This window comes from Rhodofomes roseus (assembly GCF_022264815.1).
Source record: "Rhodofomes roseus strain CIRM-BRFM 1785 chromosome Unknown C8Q71scaffold_44, whole genome shotgun sequence".
Classification (NCBI taxonomy): domain Eukaryota; kingdom Fungi; phylum Basidiomycota; class Agaricomycetes; order Polyporales; family Fomitopsidaceae; genus Rhodofomes; species Rhodofomes roseus.
In genome coordinates, this window is record NW_025953000.1 from 102,751 (window position 1) to 122,564 (window position 19,814).

The 19,814-nt window shown below is 61.7% G+C and overlaps 9 protein-coding genes across 9 annotated transcripts; 3 read left to right on the plus strand and 6 right to left on the minus strand.

The window, feature by feature from the left end:
• Positions 1–80: 80 nt before the first annotated feature.
• Positions 81–1,159, minus strand: C8Q71DRAFT_844127 (GINS complex Psf1 component). The gene is made up of 2 exons (XM_047926584.1): positions 408–1,159; positions 81–350 (listed from the first exon to the last, which is right to left on the minus strand). The coding sequence occupies exon 1, from the start codon at positions 1,146–1,148 to the stop codon at positions 426–428; it is 723 nt and encodes a 240-aa protein (XP_047772569.1). The 5' UTR covers positions 1,149–1,159; the 3' UTR covers positions 81–350; positions 408–425.
• A 125-nt stretch (positions 1,160–1,284) lies between these two features.
• On the plus strand, positions 1,285–3,985 carry C8Q71DRAFT_912070 (uncharacterized protein; the record flags this gene model as incomplete). The annotated part of the gene is made up of 9 exons (XM_047929169.1): positions 1,285–1,358; positions 1,407–1,448; positions 1,496–1,968; positions 2,459–2,631; positions 2,705–2,842; positions 2,903–3,121; positions 3,191–3,344; positions 3,396–3,636; positions 3,700–3,985. The coding sequence occupies 9 exons, from the start codon at positions 1,285–1,287 to the stop codon at positions 3,860–3,862; spliced, it is 1,677 nt and encodes a 558-aa protein (XP_047772570.1). The 3' UTR covers positions 3,863–3,985.
• A 254-nt stretch (positions 3,986–4,239) lies between these two features.
• On the minus strand, positions 4,240–5,662 carry C8Q71DRAFT_863591 (uncharacterized protein; the record flags this gene model as incomplete). Its single annotated transcript, XM_047928196.1, has 4 exons — positions 4,240–4,658; positions 4,716–4,832; positions 4,909–5,145; positions 5,296–5,662. 4 exons carry the CDS (start codon positions 5,660–5,662, stop codon positions 4,240–4,242), a joined length of 1,140 nt encoding a protein of 379 aa, XP_047772571.1.
• Positions 5,663–5,771: 109 nt separating this feature from the next.
• C8Q71DRAFT_791922 (uncharacterized protein) lies at positions 5,772–6,832 on the minus strand. The gene is made up of 4 exons (XM_047925386.1): positions 6,699–6,832; positions 6,562–6,649; positions 6,281–6,509; positions 5,772–6,216 (listed from the first exon to the last, which is right to left on the minus strand). The coding sequence occupies exons 1-4, from the start codon at positions 6,745–6,747 to the stop codon at positions 6,079–6,081; spliced, it is 504 nt and encodes a 167-aa protein (XP_047772572.1). The 5' UTR covers positions 6,748–6,832; the 3' UTR covers positions 5,772–6,078.
• Positions 6,833–6,936: 104 nt separating this feature from the next.
• Positions 6,937–8,179, plus strand: C8Q71DRAFT_718743 (P-loop containing nucleoside triphosphate hydrolase protein; the record flags this gene model as incomplete). The annotated part of the gene is made up of 6 exons (XM_047921246.1): positions 6,937–7,002; positions 7,066–7,198; positions 7,245–7,388; positions 7,434–7,706; positions 7,753–7,838; positions 7,886–8,179. The coding sequence occupies 6 exons, from the start codon at positions 6,937–6,939 to the stop codon at positions 8,177–8,179; spliced, it is 996 nt and encodes a 331-aa protein (XP_047772573.1).
• Positions 8,180–9,892: 1,713 nt separating this feature from the next.
• Positions 9,893–11,417, minus strand: C8Q71DRAFT_791926 (YIF1-domain-containing protein). Its single transcript, XM_047925387.1, has 6 exons — positions 10,911–11,417; positions 10,663–10,861; positions 10,450–10,610; positions 10,339–10,394; positions 10,158–10,254; positions 9,893–10,093 (listed from the first exon to the last, which is right to left on the minus strand). Exons 1-6 carry the CDS (start codon positions 11,304–11,306, stop codon positions 9,947–9,949), a joined length of 1,056 nt encoding a protein of 351 aa, XP_047772574.1. The 5' UTR covers positions 11,307–11,417; the 3' UTR covers positions 9,893–9,946.
• A 164-nt stretch (positions 11,418–11,581) lies between these two features.
• C8Q71DRAFT_844143 (sphingolipid C9-methyltransferase) lies at positions 11,582–13,672 on the plus strand (the record flags this gene model as incomplete). Its single annotated transcript, XM_047926585.1, has 10 exons — positions 11,582–11,987; positions 12,045–12,197; positions 12,256–12,386; positions 12,442–12,597; positions 12,649–12,750; positions 12,802–12,926; positions 12,980–13,180; positions 13,236–13,286; positions 13,338–13,454; positions 13,506–13,672. 10 exons carry the CDS (start codon positions 11,582–11,584, stop codon positions 13,516–13,518), a joined length of 1,455 nt encoding a protein of 484 aa, XP_047772575.1. The 3' UTR covers positions 13,519–13,672.
• A 216-nt stretch (positions 13,673–13,888) lies between these two features.
• On the minus strand, positions 13,889–15,184 carry C8Q71DRAFT_718745 (uncharacterized protein; the record flags this gene model as incomplete). Its single annotated transcript, XM_047921247.1, has 5 exons — positions 13,889–14,185; positions 14,239–14,424; positions 14,482–14,655; positions 14,712–14,833; positions 14,884–15,184. 5 exons carry the CDS (start codon positions 15,182–15,184, stop codon positions 13,889–13,891), a joined length of 1,080 nt encoding a protein of 359 aa, XP_047772576.1.
• Positions 15,185–15,365: 181 nt separating this feature from the next.
• Positions 15,366–19,800, minus strand: C8Q71DRAFT_818992 (Nrap protein). The gene is made up of 11 exons (XM_047926144.1): positions 19,738–19,800; positions 19,416–19,688; positions 19,040–19,360; positions 18,308–18,983; positions 18,198–18,253; positions 18,046–18,144; positions 17,867–17,991; positions 16,178–17,816; positions 15,922–16,125; positions 15,729–15,866; positions 15,366–15,670 (listed from the first exon to the last, which is right to left on the minus strand). The coding sequence occupies exons 1-11, from the start codon at positions 19,792–19,794 to the stop codon at positions 15,545–15,547; spliced, it is 3,714 nt and encodes a 1,237-aa protein (XP_047772577.1). The 5' UTR covers positions 19,795–19,800; the 3' UTR covers positions 15,366–15,544.
• Between the last annotated feature and the right edge of the window lie 14 nt (positions 19,801–19,814).

A 19,814-nucleotide genomic window follows, 5' to 3' on the forward strand; every position in this document is an offset into this window, starting at 1 on the left:
GGCATGTACGACGTTCAATGATTATACTCTAGATTAGGTGTACATAATTGCATAGATTACAGCCGCTAGCGACGCCGAGCCTTGTGGTGGCTATCACCGAAGTCTGTCGATGGCCTGCAGACGAAATGCTCCTCTGAGACATGTTGTACACATATGCTGCGGAGCGGCCATGTTGACTGTCGATGCACCAGAGATGTGTGAGGTGCATGCACGACGAGCGAGCGGGCCACCGCGGGGTTGCTTAGACCTTTGCAGTACTGCGTGAAGGGCGAGCCTGGCCGCATCGAGCCCGTGTGCACGCTCCGTGAAGGATGTCCGCGTGAGGGCGCGTCGCGGGGATGCGCAGGGTGCTGTGTCGTGTCGCATCAAGAACGTAAGTCAGGTATGCACAGAGCTAGACCACTTACGTCTGAAGGGCCGAATATCTACACCTCCTCGAGAAAGCCTTGCACAATGAGATGTTCGACGTCAGCGCGCCGCACCAAGAAGCGGTGGCCCCTTCGGAAATCAATCGCGCCCTGCTCGGTATGGACGACCCCGCAGTCGCGGACGACGCGGACGAGGACGTGCAGGTCCTTGGGCGGTTTGACGACGGGGGCCATGAGGTCGACGTCCTCGGTGAGCGCGCCGGCGTCGTCCTGGCTCATCGAGGCTGCCGACGAGAACGCCTCCGTGCGGAGGGTGAGGATGGAGGTGTTGTAGGAGCGGAGGAAGTCGACTTCGTGGGGGGACAGCTTGGAGCGGACGTCCGCCGGGGCGGCAGCGGCGTTTCCCTGGCCGTCCGCGTTCGCGTGGGCGGGCGCGGCGGAGGGCATGGACAGCAAGAGGGGGAGGGCGCCGCCGACGGACCAGTAGAGGTCCTTGAGGCGGTCGATGCGGTGGGCGTGGTAGGCGAGGAGGCAGCGCTTGTTGCGGTTGATGGCGGTCTGGTAGAGGAGGATGGTGGGGAGGAGGGGGTTGGGGGCGACCTCGTCGGGGTGGGCGGCGAGGGCTGCCTGGAGGAGGGCCTCGAGCTGGCGCTGCTCGCGGACGATGGAGCGGACGAGGACGTCGTTGTACTTGAGGAGCGTGTCTGTGGCCGTGGACCGGCGGGACTCGACGAGCAGCTGGGTCGCGAGGTCGCCGTACTGGTGTGTTGCGGCCGCCATGGGTGTGCAGGGGACTCCGAGGGAGAGCCACGACGCGACGCGGGCGGGCGACGCGTGCGTGACGTGTGACTGCACGCGTGTGTCACAGCTGGGTGAGGGCGGGTGGGCGTCTACGGGCATGCAGGACGCGTCGACGATGAGTGCGGTAAGCGAATCGCAGGACATCGAACAGGCCACCGCCGCCATCGAACAGGCCACCGCCGCCATCCAGTGCGCACCGTCCCCGCCCTCCCCGCGCCCCGCTCACCTCTCCCACAGACAGCCAGACAACAAGACCAGGCGATACGATCGCCAGCTCCGGTGAGCCTACCCACCGCACCCGCCGTGCTCGCTCACCCATCCCGCAGACTCTGGGCCGCATCCGGCCAGAATGCCCTCGAGGCATCCCGCATCCTCGTCCTCTCCTCCTCCGCAACCGCAACCGCCGTCCTCAAGAACCTCGTCCTCCCCGGCATCGGCCACTTCACCATCCTAGACTCCGCCGTCACCTCTCCCGCCGATGCGGGCAACAACTTCTTCCTCGCAGGCCCCTCCAGCATCGGCAAGCCCCGCGCACACGAGGCCGTCCCGCTCCTGCGCGAGCTCAACGACAGCGTCGAGGGCGAGGCCGTCGTCAAAGACGTCCGGGAACTCCTCAAGACCGACGAGGGCAGGGCGTTTGTCAGCGGGTTCTCGTTAGTCATCGCACACAACCTCCGCAAGGACACCCTCGACGAGCTCTCCAAGCTCCTCTGGGCCGATCACAGCAATCCGCCACTGATCGCCGTCCGCTCTGCTGGCTTCCTCGCCGAGTTCTTCATCCAGTACCACGAGCGATGCGGTGAGCGTCTCCCTCCGTGTCTCGGAACTTCCCCACCTCGTGTCCGCGGCCCACACGAGGCGACATATGAGATTGTGTGCACGCCAATCATCGCCACTCTGTCTAGGTATCTGCGAGTGCGCCATCTCTGCGTGAGCTGCTATGCGACGCTGAGTCCGATCGCGAGGAGCATAAGCGAGAGGAGAAGCGTTCGCCTCGAGCAACTCTTCTCCCCCCGCTTGGTGCCCGCGGTAGGATGGTTGAATGCGGCTTCTCATACACCATGTGTTGCACTTGAGTGATGGAAATCCACCAGCTGCAGCGGCATCTGCATCCCTGCCCAACACTGTACTCTGCTACATGAGTCGGTCAAGTACAGATGTAACTCGCAGCACAGAACAACTCAGCCGGTCCCACTTGCACTAACGCTATGGGCAATGCCGATCCTATCCGAACTACCTAGCCCAACCTCATAGGTTATGCATCCACAGTCGCTGACGCCATCCCGTAGTCGCACAACCACACACCGACGATAACGTCCCCTCCCTCCGCATCATCCGCCCCTTCCCTGCGCTCTCAAAATGGGCCAGCGAGCTCGACTTTGACAAGCTGGACCCCACCGAGCACGGGCACGTCCCCTTCGTCATCATCCTCGTGCGCGCCGTCGAGGACTGGAAGAAAACGGTGCGTCCCTCACATCGTCGCTATCCAGCTGCACCCCCGCGGCCAGCTCACTGATGCTGTGGATAAACGACAGCACGACGGCAAGCTACCCTCGACGACGCCCGAGCGCAAGGCGTTCAAGGAGCAGATCGCAGCGATGCGCAAGAAGATCGACGAAGAGAACTTTGACGAGGCCGAGGCGCAAGTCTGGCGCATCTGGCGCGATCCCCCCGTCAGCCTCCCTCTCCCTCCGTCCCCCACACCCATTCACTCACTCATCCTACACCCACAGGTCCCCGGCGCGATCCAGTCGCTCTTCAGCCTCGCCCCGCCCTCCGACTCGCCCAACGCGGTCTTCCACGCGCTCCTGCAGACCCTCAACGCATTCGTCGCCGCGCCCGACGGCCCGGGGTGCCTCCCCCTCAGCGGCGCGCTGCCCGACATGCGCACGGACACGGAGAGCTACGTCCGGCTCCAGACGGTGTACAAGGACTGGGCGGCGGTCGAGAAGGTGCGTCTCTCTCGCTTCGAGTGGGATGGGTCGGATGGGACGGATGGTGGGCTGATGCGCGGTGGGTAGGCGAAGTTCAAGGAGCTGCTGCAGAAGGGCTTCCCCGACCTCGCGCCGACGATCAGCGACGAGGAGATCGACACGTTCGTCAAGAACGCGCACCACGTCCGTGTGCTGCGCGGCCGGCGCTGGAGCGAGTGGGACGCGGACAAGGAGGCACTCGGTGAGTCGCGCTCGCTGCGTGGAGGGTTGTACTGATCTGTCGTGTCTGTAGCCTCGTCGTTGACGATCTCCCCGCGCGAGACGGCGGCGCACCTCGGTCTGGCAGCGTTGTCGGCACTGCTGAACAAAGCACCGGGTAAGCGTTGTCGTACTGGCACCTCTGACCACGCCTCACGAGGATGTGTCGCAGATGGGTCAACCGTGACAGTCGACGGGCTGCGTGCGGAGGTCCAGCAGCTCGTCGGGCAAGACATCGAGCTCCCAGAGGACGTCGACACTGCCATCGGAGAGATGTACGTGCCTACCCTCCACCTTCGCCCCTTGTCGTGTTGTGGATACTGATGCGTGCATTGCAGCGCCCGCGCGCCGACCGCGGACCTGCCCAACACGGCCGCCTTCCTCGGGGGCATGGTCGCGCAGGAGGCGATCAAGATGATCACGAAGCAGTACGTGCCCGTGAACGGCTACTGTGTCATCGACATGGTCGACATGTGGACGGGGACGGTCGGCGGACAGTGAACCGTGGTAGTGGGAGATGGTACGGATGAATGAACGCAGTTGCTTACGGATAGATCGTCGTGCTATCGTTGCTGCTTGTACTAACAATCGCTGCAAGTCAATTCATGCGCTGTGATGCTGCTATCCGGGAGTGAATGTCAGCCCTTTACGGCGAGATGCCCGACCGCCTCCGCTGGCCTCACTGTAGGCGAGTGCAATGCCCCAGAGAGCAGACGTCAGATGGACAACGCATGCGCGTGAATGGTGATGCATTGCGTACTAAATACGACGGATCTATACTGAGTGGTGTGTGCGCACTATGTTCGGACTGACTACTATCATGACCCCCTCTGCGCCTTCCATCGCATTCCCTCCGAACCTCTCCAATCACGCAACCTTCACGACGACCTTGCCCTCACATGCACAGGGACAGGGACAGGCTGCGCCCTCGCCGCGCCCGGTGCGCCCGGCGCCTGCTCGCCGCCGCCGGGCGCGAGCCCGAGCTTCGCGAGGGCGGCGCGGAGCGCGTCGAAGACGGCCTGCGTCGGCGCGGGCTCGATCGAGTCGATGTGGTGCAGGTAGATGAGGCCCGTGCGCGGGGAGAAGGTGTAGGTCGAGTTCCTGCGGCCCTGGTCAGCTGTGGGTGTCGAGGGAGGGGGGAGAAGGGGGAGGGGGAGGGGTACGCACACGTCCCAGCCGCCGCGCTGGCCGCTCACGCGCGCGATGCCGGATACGCTGAGCCCGAGGAAGAGGCTTTTCTCGCGCGAGGAGCGCTGTTTGTGCGGCGCGCGCGGGGGCCCATCCTGGTCTGGGCTCCCTGCGGGCCGTCGAGATGAGCGGACGGTCGCGCGGAGAGACGGGCGTGTGCACTGACCTGGCGACGACCGCGGGCCCAGGACGCGCACGCGCGTCGTCCTGACCGTCAAGTCCGTATACAGCGCGTTCAGCGTGTGCCGCACAAACGCGGACGACGCGAGGTACAGCGCCGAGCCTGGCGCACCAACCCCGTCCGTCTGCATCAGCCCTCACAAGCACATACGGACGGAGGGAAGACGGACGCAGCGCACCTTCGATCGTCAGCGTGCGCGGGAGCGGCGGCGGGAGCGGGTGCGGCGGGGTGTACGCGAGGCGGATGTGCCTGCTGTATATGCTCTCGCCCTCGCCGTCCGGCCGCGCGGCGCGCCCCTCGCAGTGCGGGTCCGCGTCCGGCGTCCGTGCGCGCGCGGGCGGCGCCTCGAGCGAGGTGACGAGCCCGGTGTGGAAGAAGTCCGGGAGGGTCTGCTGGAGGATGTAGACCGCGCGGCCTGGGGGGCGCGTTCAGAGCGAGGGCGGGCGCGGAGGGCGGGGAGGCGAACGACGCGCTGGACGTAGAATCAGGTCCTCTCATACGTGCAACCCTCAGACCCGCCCCGAGTTGGGGGCGGACGGGCGGGCGGAGGGGGAGGCAGGCGTACCTGTGCGTATCTCCCACTCCTGGTCCGAGATCTCGCCGTCGCCGTTGTGCTCTGGCTCGTAGTCGTCCTCGGGCGCCTGGTTGGGAGACGACGAGCTGAACGCGACGGGCGGCACGGTATGCGGGGTGCTCCGGAGGTGCAGCGGGTCTGCATTTCTTCTCGCGAGGCTGGCGTGCAGCGACGGCTTTTGTGCGCTGCCCGTCTGTGCGAGCGCAGGGGTCAGCAGCAGCGACAACTCCGAGAAGGCGTGTCCCTCGTGTGCGAGGGCGGGGGCGGAGAGAGGACGCATCTGGCACGCCGTCCGCCTGCGCGCGCCAGCGGCAGACCTGCGGTGGACGTGGGCGATGCTGCGTTGCAGGGAGGTCATGGTTGAGAGCAAGAGGCAGGAGACATGCGCGCGGGGCCGTGGTGGACGCGTCGGACGCGTGCCGGCGACGCGTCTCGCCTCGGACACGGATAGCTCGCTCGCACACACACGCGGGGACAACAAACAACGCAGATTTATTAAACACGGAACGGACGAGTTGAAATCAATTCAAATCGATAAGAACCCGCACGGCGCGCAGACTAGCATACGTATCGTGCCGGGTATAGAGCAGTAGCTACGGTCAGCGCGGTATCCTAGCGCTTGCGACAGGATGCGACAGACAGTATGCGGGAAGGGAGTGAGCGTGGGGAAGGGAGGTATGATGCGACGATGGCGGGGCAGTGTCAGACGGGCGGACCCAGGGACGTGCGACGAGACGAAACGAGGCCAGCAGGTTCCTCCGGGCGGGGACGTGCCTAGAGCTCGTCGCAGAAGGGAATGTCGTCGTCGTCGTCGCCGTCGTCCCCGGTCGAGAGGGCACCGGTGCCGCTGGCGGTCGGCGACGCGGCGGCGGAGGACGCGGACGCGGTGCCATCCGGGGCGACACAAAGGACCTGCGAGGCGTCAGCGATCAGATTGCGGGCTCAGCACGCGCGATGGCCGGCGGAGGACACGCACCTCGCCGGTGTAGAGGTTCTGGCAGTCGGCGTTGACCTGGGGGTTGCCCTGCAGGAGGAGGGTGGTGTTCATGCTGTAGGTCGCGGCGACGCCTTCGCAGGTCTCGTCGGCGGAGACGACGTGGGTGGTGGTGCAGTCGGAGCCGACGTAGCCGAGGCAGAGGGTCTCGCCGGGGGTGAGGTCGTCGCAGCGGGGGTCGATGCCAGGGTTGACATCGGCGAGCTGGTAGCTGGGTGTGCGACAGGGTGAGCGGGGCGGCTAGAAAAAGGCGGAAGACGCACGTGGAGACGTTCTGGGCAGCGGAGATGCTGTCGCAGATGTCGCCTGCGACGACGGTGTAGTTGCGCGCGCACGTCTGGGCGGAGACGGCTGGAAAAAAGGTCAGCGGGGGCGGGGGCGGGGAGGCAGTGCAGCGCACCGTTGGCAGCGAGGAGGGCGAGGGCGAGGACGACGGGGCGCGAGAACATGGCTGCTGGAGGCGGGGGAGGCTAAGGAGGGGCGTGCAGCTGGTCGCTGGTCGTGAACGGAGACGGTGGTGGGCGAGGAAGACAACCAGCAACACAGCGATTCTTCAGGCGGCACGGTCGGCCGTTGCCGCGCCGTGGCACACGCCCACACGGCCCCGGCGTCCGTCCGCGGCCCCGCCACCGCCGCCCATGCGTGTCTGTGTCCCCCGCCGCGCCTTCTCCGCCGCCGCCCCCGCCGGCCACGACAACCCGCTGGTGAGCGTCCCCGCCGCCCCGCCCGCCCCGCTCACCGTCCGCCCGCCCGCTGACCGTCCCCAGGGCCTCCCCGCCCGCAATGCCCCGCCCCCGCTGCCCCGCAGAGGCCTCCCACCCAAGCGGCCCATCCCCCACGCCGCCGCCGTCCTCGCCGTCGCCAGCGGCAAGGGCGGCGTCGGCAAGAGCACCGTCGCCGGTCCGCCCGTCCCCTGCCTGCCCGCACACTCGCTGACGCCCCCCAGTGAACCTCGCCGTCGCCCTCGCCATGCACCGCACCCCCGCCGGCACCCGCCCCCGCGTCGGCATCCTCGACCTCGACATCTTCGGGCCCTCCGTCCCCAAGCTCATGGGCCTCGACCGCGCAGACGAGCCCCGCCTCACCCCCGGTCCGTCTTCCTCCTGCCCCCCGCGCACCCACTGACCCCCTCCAGGCGGCGCCCTCGTCCCGCTCATCAACCACGGCCTCCCGTGCATGTCCATGGGCTTCCTCCTCCCCCGCCCGCCCGGCGCACAATCCAGCGACGACTCCCCCGTCGTCTGGCGCGGCCTCATGGTCCAAAAGGCCGTCCAGCAGCTCCTCTTCGACGTCGACTGGCGCGACGGCCCCGACCACCGCGGCCCCGGCCTCGACCTCCTCGTCCTCGACATGCCCCCCGGCACCGGCGACGTCCCCCTCACCCTCGGCCAGCTCGTCACCGTCGACGGTAAGCCGCCCCCCCCCGTTCCGCGCCCGTCCCTGACCGCCCCCAGGCGCACTCATCGTCTCCACACCGCAAGACGTCGCCCTCTCCGACGTCCGCAAGGGCGCCGCCATGTTCCGCAAACTCTCCGTCCCCGTACGTCCCGCCCCGCCCCCGCTCCCCCCGCTCACCGCGCCCCACAGATCCTCGGCCTCCTCCTCAACCAGGCCTTCTACACCTGCCCCTCCTGCGCGGCCCCCCACCACCTCTACGGCCCGCCCGACCCCTTCCGCGCCACCGCAGCCCGCCTCGGCGCCCCCGTCCTCGGCGAGCTCCCCGTCGCCCCCGGCGTCAGCACCGGCGGCGACGCAGGCGTGCCCTACGTCCTCCTCCCCGAGCAGCACCGCGCGCGCGACCCCGCGGGCTGGGACCGCACCATGAGCGCCGTCGCCGAGCGCGTCTGGGCGGCGCTCTCGAGGGATGGAGCTCAGAGCTGAGGCCCGTCGCGGCACGTATGGGACCAGGGCCGACGTTCATCGTCCCACAAAAGCTCGCCCCGTAGATCTACCGACGCCCGAGTATATGTACACAATGACAACCGCACTGTCCGGCAGACGCCTACTTACACCTGCGTGCGCCAGTGAGCTTCACCCGCGTACTTGCCCTTCTGGCACCGCAGGGCCGCGCAGCGTCAGGTCCGCCAGCGCCGTGCGGCACACGTACCCTCACTCGAAGCCGCCACGTCGCCTGCGCCGCCGTCCACACAGGCCCCCGCTATCCACCGCCGTCGACGTCCGCGGGCACGCAACCGGCTACGCTGTGGGCACACCAGCGATGCGCCCCGCCGTGCTCTCGTCCGCCCCCAGACAGACCCAACGTACGTACTCCCGTATCGTTGTCCTCCGCCGTGCCGTCCATCACACAGGCCCCGCGGTTAGGAATGTCGGCGATGACATCGCGGCTGAGACGTCGAGCGTCAGAGGCTGATCATGAGGTGGACGCTGTGGAGGGCCGCCGTCGCCGTCGCCGTCCAGGGACTCTGGGCGGTCACGACGGGAGACGGACGGTGAGCGCACTACGTCTTCCAGTCCTGCCAAGTGATGTCGCCAGGTATGTCGAGAGCGGCGGGCGCGAAGGGGTGGAAGCCCCGGACGCGCATCTCCGGGAGGATGTTGACAGACACGCGAAGGGCGCGTGCCGGTCTCGTATGTCGCGCCCGAGAGCTGCACCGTGGGACGGCCGGAGATGTGCGAGTAGGTGACGAGCATGCACTTTCGAATCTACTGCCAGTGTTCGCGCAGACAAGCTTAAAACTCACATCGGGGGTGTAGCGGTCGTGCTGATCGAAACAAAACTACGATGATCAGGGCACATTAGCAGGCCGTTGCGTGGTTCGTGTTCGAGATGTTGTTTGGCCTGCGGCGCGACGCCTCTTGGGATCCCATCATCAGCTCCAGAAATGTTTAGCATGTAAGAATGACTGGCAACACCGTGTTCCGAATGCCAGCGCTGAGGGACGCTCTCGAATCCACGGCCCAGAAAGGTGTCGCGGCGATCTACGCTTGTGTCGAATGCGGTGGTCGTCGACAAGTCTGATAGGAGCGTTTATCTCCCAGGGGCAATGTGTTCGTCAGAAGTGGAATCTACGTGAGAGACGGCATGATGGTTGCATGTCAGGCCTAAGCTAGGCTATGTCCCGAAGTGGGGACAACCTGGGGACAACGAACACGTTCATTACATGATCGAAATGGGCAGAGCTGAAAGGTTGACGCACAACGCATCTACTGAGCAATGCCTGGGTGGCAAGGGTTGCATATTTGCGACTCAAGTGCATGAGCGCGTGGCTATTACCTGGTCTGTTACTATTGAATACGAGCAATTCATAGGTTCGATATACGGCTCTGTCGGGCAGCAAATCCGGTGCTGGAGCATCCTACCTCGTGCAACTCTTCTTGTACATTGTAGCTTGTTGGTGATTGTTTGATGCACAGAGTCAAGATACCCATGATAGATGTGCCGCGCGACGCAGCAATGCTAGAGCCGGGGGCCCGCAATGTAGCCGCTGGACAGCGCCAGGAAATGTGTCGAATAGAACCTTTCAGGCGGGATACTAGCAGAATATCTCAGCTTGATTCCCCATATCCCGCATGGATAAACAGCTTGGGGCGCGGTGCTGACAGAGTATTCAGTTCAAGCGATCGGACACCTCAGGACATTCAATGTGATGTATAGTAGAGGGATAGATCAATACACCTAGACCTTCGTCATACGCGCACAAGGACACCCATGTATACAATCTGTGTCACAGCAACAAGAAACAAGAAAGTGACGCGGCGGGAGCGCTGCGAAGGATTGACAGGCGTGACCGTCGCAGACGCATCCGGGAGAACCATCGAACGGAGAGATCGCAACTATGACAGGGCATAGCGAGGTTCATGTTCAGCGATGACCATGAATATTACCAGACGGACTCACCAGGAAGAACGCGGTTGCGAAGAAAGAGTACGCGAATATCACAATGTACAAGGAACGGCCAAAGCCCAGCAATCCGGCAATCAGAGTGATGATTACGCTGTCAGGACATCGCAGCGTGTCAGTTACGCCCGCGCAATCCGGCAAGGGTCCATGGAAGAGATGGCCTGTGAATCGCACTCACCCGACGAACTTGTAGCCGTCGTAAGCTAGCAAATCTAATATCTGGCCAATGCTTCCCTGCGATGACATGAAGTGTCAGCGAGCAAGGAGGCTAGCATGCGGACAGACATACGGGAATGTTAAGGAAGTAGCAGCCGAGCTTGACGAAGACAAAGTCCATCAATACGACCGCGAGAGCCTTCGACGCGGTGATACCGAGGATCTCCGGATGGAACCTGGAATGCAGGCCAGAGTGGAGGGCCGCAAGAAGCACATATGTCACGATTGCCATCACTGCCTACGGCTCAGTAATGATGTCCGGCAGGGCGTCGAGTCGCACACGTACGAGGGATGTAGAGGTCAGGCGCGTTGAGGTCGTCTCGCGGTGCTTGCCATTCGGCTTGGCCATTTTCCGAGCGGCGAACACGGCGAGACCAAGGTTTGTGTCTCCATGGGAAGAGCAAGAGCCGGAGCTTATTCATGACATAGGAATTGGAGACGTTGAAATGGTGTTTGAGCACGGTAATCGGGATGAGGCCACCCAGCTGCGGCTGATGGTGAGCGACGGCAGGACGCAAGCCAGACGAGACGCACGTTTTTCTGCACGTACTCTTGGCCCGCCGCAACTGCACTACGGCCCATCTGCATGCCAAATTGAGCGGTGGTGTCGTTGAGACCCCATGCGGAAAAGTCGACGGGCGCATTGGGGATGTGAACCCCGCCCTGAGCAGCGGCCGGTTGCCGCGGGGGTGAGCCGACGGGATTGTAAACACCTTGCTGGGTTGCATAGGCTTGTGGGGCGCGACTGCCTTGTCCCTGCGGTGGGATGGACTGGGTGAACGATGGCTGGGTGGGCGGCGAGCTGGTGTAGCGCTGGTAGCCTTGGGGCGAGATGGGTGTGGACGGCGGTTCGGGGATGTAGGCAGGGTGGGTGGGGACGGGGTGCTGCAGCGGCGGCGGACTTGTGTTGTTGTTGGGGAAGTAGGACATGGTGAGCACGCGGGGAGCGGCAGCAGCGAGGACGGCGGCGACGGCGAGGACAGCGGCGACGGCGAGGACAGCGGCGACGGCGAGGACAGCGGCGACGGCGAGGACAGCGGCGACGGCGAGGACAGCAGCAGTTGGCGCGCAGCGAACGCGCTACGTGTTGTGCACGTGACGTGTGCCAGCGTATAAACTGGGTCGCGTCGCGTGTGTGTGCGTCGACCCGCGCGTCGTGTCGCCTGGCAGCCATGGCCCGTCCCGTCGCATCGTCCAGCATGCACATGTCCTCCTACTCCGTCACAAAGACAGACACCCCCGCCATCAAGAACGCGCCCCTCATCGGCCTCGCAGAGAGCAATGGCTCCTTCAGCAACATCCACCTCGCCGCCCTCGTCCTCGGCGTGCCCTGGATCGTCAAGCGGCTGCTACCCGTCGTGAGCCGCGGTGGTTTCAAGACGTATCTGTTTCTCGTTCTGTTGCTTGGTGTCCCCGTCACCATCGCATACTGGACCCTCATGAGCATGTACGGCCCGAGGAAGAATACGAAAATCGAACTCCCTGGCAGGAGCATCGAGGAGTATATCACGATCAAGGACGAGGAGCTCAAGGCGAAGTACCACGGCAAGGAGAGAATCCCCATGCAGGTCTTCCACGACGCGTTCTTCGACGACAAGATTGATTTAAACGGTCAGTGTATCCCCTGACGTGTTCTTCGCGCCCTTCTGACGCGTCATTCTGTGGTAGGCGACGTTCTCGAGATCATGGAGCAACGACATGACTGGGCCAAGATGGTCTTTACTCCCGAGCTCTTCAAACACGTCTTCCTCAAATTTATTCCTGATGTACTGTACCACGAGCGCAGTCAGGACGAGGAGCAAGTGCGTGGGCATTACGACCGTGAGCTAGGACTTGTTGTCTTTGCGCCCGTGTTTGATGGTGTCCCTGTGCCATCCAGGTGGCGACGACTTTTACGAATGGTTCCTTGGACCACGCATGGTTTACACTTCCGGCATCATCGGCAGTCTCGAAGAGGAGGAGACGCTTGAGAAGCTGCAGGACAACAAATTGACCGTCGTATGCGAGAAGGTGCGCCGGGTCGCATACCGTCAATGTCCCCATTCCTCACTGACACTCGCCGTAGCTCGAACTCAAGCCGGAGGATCGTCTCCTCGACGTTGGCTGCGGCTGGGGTACTCTCTGCGCATTCGCTGCGAAGAACTACGACTGCGCCTCTGTCACTGGTATCACTCTTGGTCGCAATCAGACCAAGTTTGGCAACGAGCGCATTCAGAAGAACGTAAGTGTCGTTGCAGCGGATATTTGTGAATCGCTCTGACTTCGTATCTAGGGCGGAGACTCCACGCGTCACAAGGTCTTGTGCCTCGACTACCGCGACATCCCTGGTGGCAAAGCTGCGTACTCGAAGATCGTTAGTCTTGAGATGGCTGAGGTGAGTATGGTTCCAGTTCCCGTCAAACAATACCGCTCACGATGTATGTAGCACGTCGGCATCCGGCGTTACCAGGCGTTCCTCCGGCAGATGTACGACCTGCTCGAGGACGATGGTGTCTTCCTCCTCCAGGTCGCAGGCTTCCGCCCCCACTGGCAATACGAAGACCTCATCTGGTGGGCGCATATCATTGCGAGTCTGTTTTCTCTTTTCTTATTTCGGCACGCAGGGGCTTGTTCATGAACAAGTACATTTTCCCTGGCGCCGACGCATCCTGCTCGCTTGGGTGGGTTGTCAACCAGGTCGAGAAGGCTGGCTTCGAGGTGAAGAACATCGATGTGATCGGCGTGCACTACAGCGCGACGATCTGGCGGTGGTACAAAAACTGGGTCTCGAACAAGGACAAGGTCGTCGAGAACTACGGCGAGCGGTACGTGACGCGAATGTTGTTCCTAGCACTGCAGGCACTAATCGCAGAGAAATAGCTGGTACAGGATCTGGGTCTTCTTCCTGGCATACTCGACTATCATCAGCCGGTGAGTACGCCCGCTATGCGTGGATCGGGCGTTGACTGACGGAGACTGTAGTAACGGTGGCGCGGCCGTCTTCCAGCTGACATTGCACAAGAACCTCAACGCGTACCCGCGCATCCTCGGCCTCCCTAGTCACAACTCAATTCACGTCGCGCCCAAGCGCGAAATCTTGTACGTCGTCGAATACCTGTTGCCCCTTACCGATCGTTGACCGTGCGTTAGGTCGGTTGAGTAAAGGGGCTGCTTCCGTGTTGGTGGGCCCAGGCGGGTTTCTCGGGTATTGTGGTATCTACTGCGGGTAGAAAATTATATTATCGATACAGCGTCGAGCGTTCCTCGATGCAGATGTGTAATACATGCGAATGCGTTACTTGCGATGATTCTTTTATATCGTGTGGTAAGTACAGTGAAAGGGTTTTCCGCCGGAATGACTGCTTGATTCTCACTTGTACTTAGCGTCCAACCAATGACCGTACTACCTTCCGTCGGCCATGTTCAGCATCAACTTCTCACACTGCAAGAGATCGATGACGCACTCAGTGTGTACAGCACCCTAGTCCCGCCAGCGGAGAATGCGGCCAACAAGGCGCGCAATGACGCCCATCTCATGTACGCCCGCGTTCTACAAGACGGTGAAGCGCGTATGTTAGTACTTCAGCAGACGCCCCATCCTCAGCCAAGACATCCAGTTCCTCCATGTCACGAAAAATCACGTCGAGGTACTTGGCCGCGCCAGACATATGTGCGATGCGACAGCAAGCGGCGTGGATGCTGAGACACCTGGGATTCGGCAGCGGGAGGTCACAATTGCCATGCACGACGAATTGTACGTTCTCCTGAAGACCGTGATCCAAGCTCTTGTGCGCTAGGTATGGTGCTAGAACCACCCGATAATGATTGGCCTATTGTGAACAGTCCGTCACCAAAGGCGGAGATGAACTATAGGAAGTCTCACCTTATCTGGGATTGCTTCAAGCCAGAGCTCCATGTCGTCAAAGGCTCCTTGAATCGTCGGTGCGAGGGTCAAAATGTTATTCAGACGGTGGATACCGGTGCCTTTTTGATCCGCCTTGAGTTCGTTGTAGACGTCTTCGTAGCCAAATCGCTGTAATATTGTCCAAACCGTCCCCACTTGGTGCTCCTGACGATGTATCATCTGATTGGTGAGTGTGCTAAATGGTGAGGGATTGACACGCACCTCGTTGCCGCTTTCGCCAGCCTCAATGCTGCCGAGTGAGTCGGGGAAGATGTGGCTACATCGCGTATCGACAACTGGCTCCTCTGGCCAACGCTGAACGGCGAGTCCCTCTCTAAGGGAATGACGATCGACCATGCGCGTCAACACACAGCGGTGATCATCCCTGACGAGGGCCTGATCAATACTACTAAGACTGTCGGTTACTTTGCATGTATTAGACACGGGCTTACAGCGTCCTTGGCATCCGAGTGGTTCCGCGGACTGGACTTCAGAATGTCCTGCTTCAGCTTATCGAAGGAAGGGCGCGAAAGATGACTCGAAGGGACTGGAGTCTTCCCTCTCGATTTCCTGACTTGTGTGGTGTCAAGTTCCTTCCAGTCACCCGAATGGGGTCGCGACTACAGATGCGAATAAGGTTCCTGACGTACCCCATACCCAGATCGTAGACAGCCTTGAACCGATCGTTGTCGTCCGAGACGGTGTTGCAAAACGCGACTTCAAGCTTGAGTGTGGCTCGCGCTGTGCTGTTCGGCGGATAGAGGAAGAGATAGCCGACGACACGGGCATACACGATATGGTCGGCCTTGTTTGCCGCCTTTTCCGCCGGCAGGATCACAGTGCTGTATAGACTGAGTGCAGTATTATCTTCCTGTACTATGAGTAGTTGATGCTGGACTTGAGCGACGGAAGGTAGTGCAGTCATCGGTTAGCCAGCTTCAGTCAGGCTGCGAAGGTGTTCAACTGCCACGCCTCGGAGTGGGTGCCTGTGGGTGCTAAGTTACAGCGCTCATGAGTCATGTGACGGGCCCGTGAGTACTTAGTCTGCCGTGCGAGCGAATCGACGACCGCCGCAATCAATCCTGTACATTACGTATTTGCCTGTCGTCGAGTTAATATCCTGTCTACCACGCGCCCTGCGATGAACCATGATGACGTCGCTTGACCTTTGCGCATCTCAAGAGCATCCCGACATAACAGTTCGAGATGTGCCGGCAGCTCGCTAGATGCATGCTGCGATAATAATGCCATACTGTACTTTTCGACATCACGAATATGAGCGAGGCTATACCTGCACAACGATCCGCTTGACCAGGCCCCGGCCCATCCGCTCAATCTCGCTCAGCACCGCGCTCTCGTTGAGCACAACCAAGGATTTGTCCTTTTCCTTTTCCTTCGGCTTGTCCGTGTCCTGTACAGATGGCATATTGATCAACACGCTGTGGCTGTTGTTACACAGATGCTCCTACCTTCGCTACGGGCATGCTCGAGTACCCGCCGAGGACGCGGAACGGCCGGGGCACCTTCAACGACGGATCCCACACGCCACCGAACATGTGTCCGCCTAGAGGGTCATGGAACAGCACGAACGTGTGCTCGTACACCCGCTGTAGCCAATCATTAGCACACAGTTGATAACGTAGCGACGATGAAATGAAATACCTTGAGGTCCTCGTGAAACGCCCGCGCGGGGTCGAACCCCGGGAGGAGCTTCGCCTCGCCGTCGTCTCCGCGCGCGTTCGCGTACTTGCCCTTCTTCGCCCAGATGGCAGGGTCAGCTTGCACGCCCTGGGCGTACCGCGGGAGCACGGCGGGATCGAGCTCGACGATGAAGTCGTAGTGTTCTGTCGGGTGCGCGAAGAGCGTCTGCATGAATCCACTCAGCTTCGTGCACACTTGACGGATGTGTGCTACCCACCTTCACCTCGAAATTGCCTCCCTCCATCCCCTTCAACGCTTCCCACGTCGCCTGCGCGAGCGCCTTCACCCTGCGCGCCACGACGGCATCTGGGCCCTCCGCTGTCCACACATGCCCTTCCCTATCCACCTCCGTCGCAATTGCCCACACACCCTGCCGCGCTCCCGCCTTAACGTCCACGCCCACGGGTGGCACGTCCTTCACCGCATCAGAGTCGTCGCCGTATAGCGACACGAACATCCCTGCGCTCCACTCCCAGTCCTTCAGCAGCTCCATAACCCGCGCAAATCCCCGCTCCTTCGACCCTGGCACGCCCGCCCGCGCGTCCCCGCCGCTCTTCGCGCCCCGGAGGAAGACAGCTGCACAAAGGAGCTCCGCCGCTTCCGCGCGGACATGACCTTCTAGCAGCCAGTGCGCCGCGAGCCACCGCTTCACGAGGCGCGCCGTCCCCGCGAACGCGGAGAACCGATGAGACAGCGCAGCGACCGCGCGATGGTGCCTCGGCGCATGTACGAACCTACGTCGGTATACCTCGAGTGCGGCTGTCGCAGCAGCGCGCTCCTTCGGATCGCCCTCCATGTGCATATTCTTCTTGACGTGCTTCGGGATGTGCGGCTTGTCGTCGATCGCGCGTTCCAGCAGGAGCTGCTCGCGGTCGTGCCAGATACGCGCGTGGAACGCCCACCCCGCGGCTGTCACGATCTCGAGGCAGGCTTGGTCCTCGATGTCGGACGCAGCGTGCGGCGAGGAGACGATCACGCTCGCGCGCAGGCCCTTCTGCGAGCCCATGAGCGCAGTCGCGAGGGCCTCGAAGAACGCGAGCTTGATCTTCTGGGTCGCGCGCAGGTCATCTGGCCAGCGACCGGACTTCTCGAACTCGACGATGATCTCCATCGGGGCGACGTACCGTGCGCAAGCGGGCAGAGCGGACGCGACGGAGGTGGGGATGGCTACGGGTGCGAGGGAGCTGGTGTACCGGAGCGAGTCTGAGATCGGGCTGACGGTGGTGATCGCGAGCGGGAGCTGCTCGTCCAGAGCCTTCATCGCCTTGACGAGGCTGTCGAACGCGGACATTGCGGCCTTGAACCCCGTCTCCACCCGACCGTCCCTGAGCACCTTCCCAACGTTCTCAGGCAGCCGGACGATCCCATCAAAGCCATTCTGCCACCCATGGATGCTCTCCTCCGAGAGCCCAAGGTGCAGTCCGAGGATGTACCTCACGATCATCGCGGGTATGTGCGCGCGTTCGTCCGAGCTCCCGACCGTCCACACCACGCTCTCGACGATGCTCCCGTCCTTGAAGCGCCTCAACTCCGCCTTCTCGCCCCAAAAGTCGCGGAACTGCTTCGCCTCCTCCGTCTCTTGCTCTGATGCAGGCGGCCCGTGGTCCACGAGCCGGAATGCGTGCTCCGTATCGAGAACGAGGCCAAGGAGAACTGTTGAGGGATTGGATGGCTGGGCTTGAGAGAGTGGGCGCGACGACGACGAAGGGTGCAGGACAGCAATGGCTCTCGTGCGGTTCGACAGCGCGCGCTTGGCAGTAGATAGGAGGTGGGCAATGAGGGCATTGTAGGCGGACCCGTGTTCGAGGATAGCGTGGGGCGGGAGATTACCAGCTTCTGCGGAGGAGAGGTCGATGCTGGACAAATTGTCAGGTTATGGACAGTGTAACCCACAAGACATACGAACCGTAATACAACGTCAAACCGATTGGCCACGTCCCGCTGTTCCTTCAGGAACACGAGAGGAAACGGGTCCTCCGAGAGCCCTGAGTTGTCGAGGACGTCTAATGTCTGCTGCGCGTCGTAACGAAGCTACGCGACCTATGTGTCAGTGGCTCTCCTGGTGAACGAGTGAGCGTTGCTCACCATTTCGAGCGAAGTCAGCGGAACACCAGCAAGTAGGTTGAGCATAGATGACGAGTCGACTAGGGCAGCCTCATGGGAGGCGTAGTCTTCTGGAGGGAACTACCTCTCAACACAGTCAGCAACAAGATCATACCGAGGTACGAAAAGCATACTCGATGGCCATCCTTGGATTTGATGACGGTACGATTCTTGGCGAAGTCATACCTTGCTACACGAACGCTGTAGTTAGTACCGCAACCGCAACAGAAAAGCATAGCCCTACCGAGGAGGTCCAACGCAGCCTTGAACAGCTGATACGAGCTCAGACCCTTCCCAAGAGGCCTTCTCTTCTCCTTCTTCCCAAACCCGCCAAACTGACCGCCGTTTTCCGCAACCTCCTCGCCCATTACCAGGCATTCTAGCAGCCCCACCCACCACGCCCCCCGACCCTCGAACCCCCTCACGCAGAGCCTGTCGCCCACGCCGTACCCACGCTGGTGAGCCCAGACTCTCAGAAGCGCGAGCGCGTCGCTGAAGGCAGGGACGCTCTCTTTGAGAGCATGGGTTGAGACAAGGTGGGGCTTGGGCGTGAGGTGCTGGATGATGCGCGAGTTGTAGATCGGACTGGGTGTGTCGCTCGCGGAGTCGTCTGAAGACGCGGACGCGCGGACGTTCGGCCGGGAGGGGCCTAATCTTTGCACCGGGATGGGAGAGGAAGACGGGAGGACAGGGAGAATGCGCACTTCGGTATTGAGTGAGGAGAAGTCGGAGGCGGAACCGTCTGCTTTCGGACGAAGCACTAGGGTGGTCAGGCGAGGATCGCCGTTCGTCGACTCGTAGAGTACTTCGATGTTCAGCCCGCTCTTCTTGCCAGAAACTGCCGCGGCGATAACAGCAAGGTAAAAGGCACGTTTCTGGAAGAAACGGCTGTGAAGGTAGTCCTTCTCTTGGAAGAGCGACTAGATGTGTATAGAAATGTCAGCTTAAATAACGACCTCGTTCTTGTGAGACGCACCTCGGGCATAGTAACCGCCAAATCAACGACGTAGCGACGCCCATCCTTGGCCTTCACGCTTGTCTTGAGTGCCCAACTGCCGACTAAGAGAATCTCTGCCGGCTTCTCAAAGGCGACCTTCCAGTTGGTGTCTTCGGTCGGCTGGGGGAGCACATAGGGTACTGCTACGCCCTTCTTCTGCAGATCACGAGAAGCAGCTAGCGGGTGCTTTGGTGGGATAGATGGGAGGCCGTTGAGGAAGGTGTGGAGGGAGAGCAGGAATTTGTCAAGTGGGGCAGAGCGATGATACTTGGCCCGGACATTCGGGAGCAGCGCGTCGATCTAAAGGCGCGGCGTTATTGTATATCGCAGTGCAAATGAGCCGTATGGTACTGACCTGTAACTTGAAGGACGTAGACCTGAACAAGTCAGTTGCATCCTTGATGTCTCTCAACTCCTCGCCCTTCGGCGGTGCCTTGACATGTATGGCGGCATCACTCTCCTGTGTATCGCCTGCCGGTTCAAGTAGCTCGACATGACCCTCGCTGGATGCATCGCTGCCTACGTCCTCGTCGGCGCCGTCTTGCTCGGATTCATGTTCCTCGAAGTCAGCATGCGCGGAAGCCTGGCTCAGTCCAGAGTCTTCGCTATCTGGAGTGGTATGTCGCCGCTGTACATGCGTGAGTATGATTACACGCGCAAGAGCTGAAACAAAGCACCTTTGATTTGGCGTGAGGATTGTCCTGGACGCGTTTTCTCTTGAGGGAAGAAGCCATCCCGAGCCAAAGCAGTCGTT

Excerpts from the sequence above, each read along its gene's own strand:
- C8Q71DRAFT_791926 (XM_047925387.1), bottom strand. The coding sequence starts at position 11,306 with ATGTCCTACTTCCCCAACAACAACACAAGTCCGCCGCCGCTGCAGCAC. Across the intron at positions 10,255-10,338 it reads GACGGCTACAAGTTCGTCGG|CGTAATCATCACTCTGATTG; the intron begins GTGAGTGCGATT and ends ATGTCCTGACAG. Across the intron at positions 10,094-10,157 it reads TCGCAACCGCGTTCTTCCTG|TTGCGATCTCTCCGTTCGAT; the intron begins GTGAGTCCGTCT and ends GCCCTGTCATAG.
- C8Q71DRAFT_818992 (XM_047926144.1), bottom strand. The coding sequence starts at position 19,794 with ATGGCTTCTTCCCTCAAGAGAAAACGCGTCCAGGACAATCCTCACGCC. Across the intron at positions 17,817-17,866 it reads CGGTTTGACGTTGTATTACG|CATCGACCTCTCCTCCGCAG; the intron begins GTTCGTATGTCT and ends CAATTTGTCCAG. Across the intron at positions 16,126-16,177 it reads GAGGCAATTTCGAGGTGAAG|ACGCTCTTCGCGCACCCGAC; the intron begins GTGGGTAGCACA and ends GGATTCATGCAG.
- C8Q71DRAFT_791922 (XM_047925386.1), bottom strand. The coding sequence starts at position 6,747 with ATGTTCTCGCGCCCCGTCGTCCTCGCCCTCGCCCTCCTCGCTGCCAAC. Across the intron at positions 6,510-6,561 it reads GCTGCCCAGAACGTCTCCAC|CTACCAGCTCGCCGATGTCA; the intron begins GTGCGTCTTCCG and ends TCGCACACCCAG. Across the intron at positions 6,217-6,280 it reads AGAACCTCTACACCGGCGAG|GTCCTTTGTGTCGCCCCGGA; the intron begins GTGCGTGTCCTC and ends GACGCCTCGCAG.
- C8Q71DRAFT_844127 (XM_047926584.1), bottom strand. The coding sequence starts at position 1,148 with ATGGCGGCCGCAACACACCAGTACGGCGACCTCGCGACCCAGCTGCTC.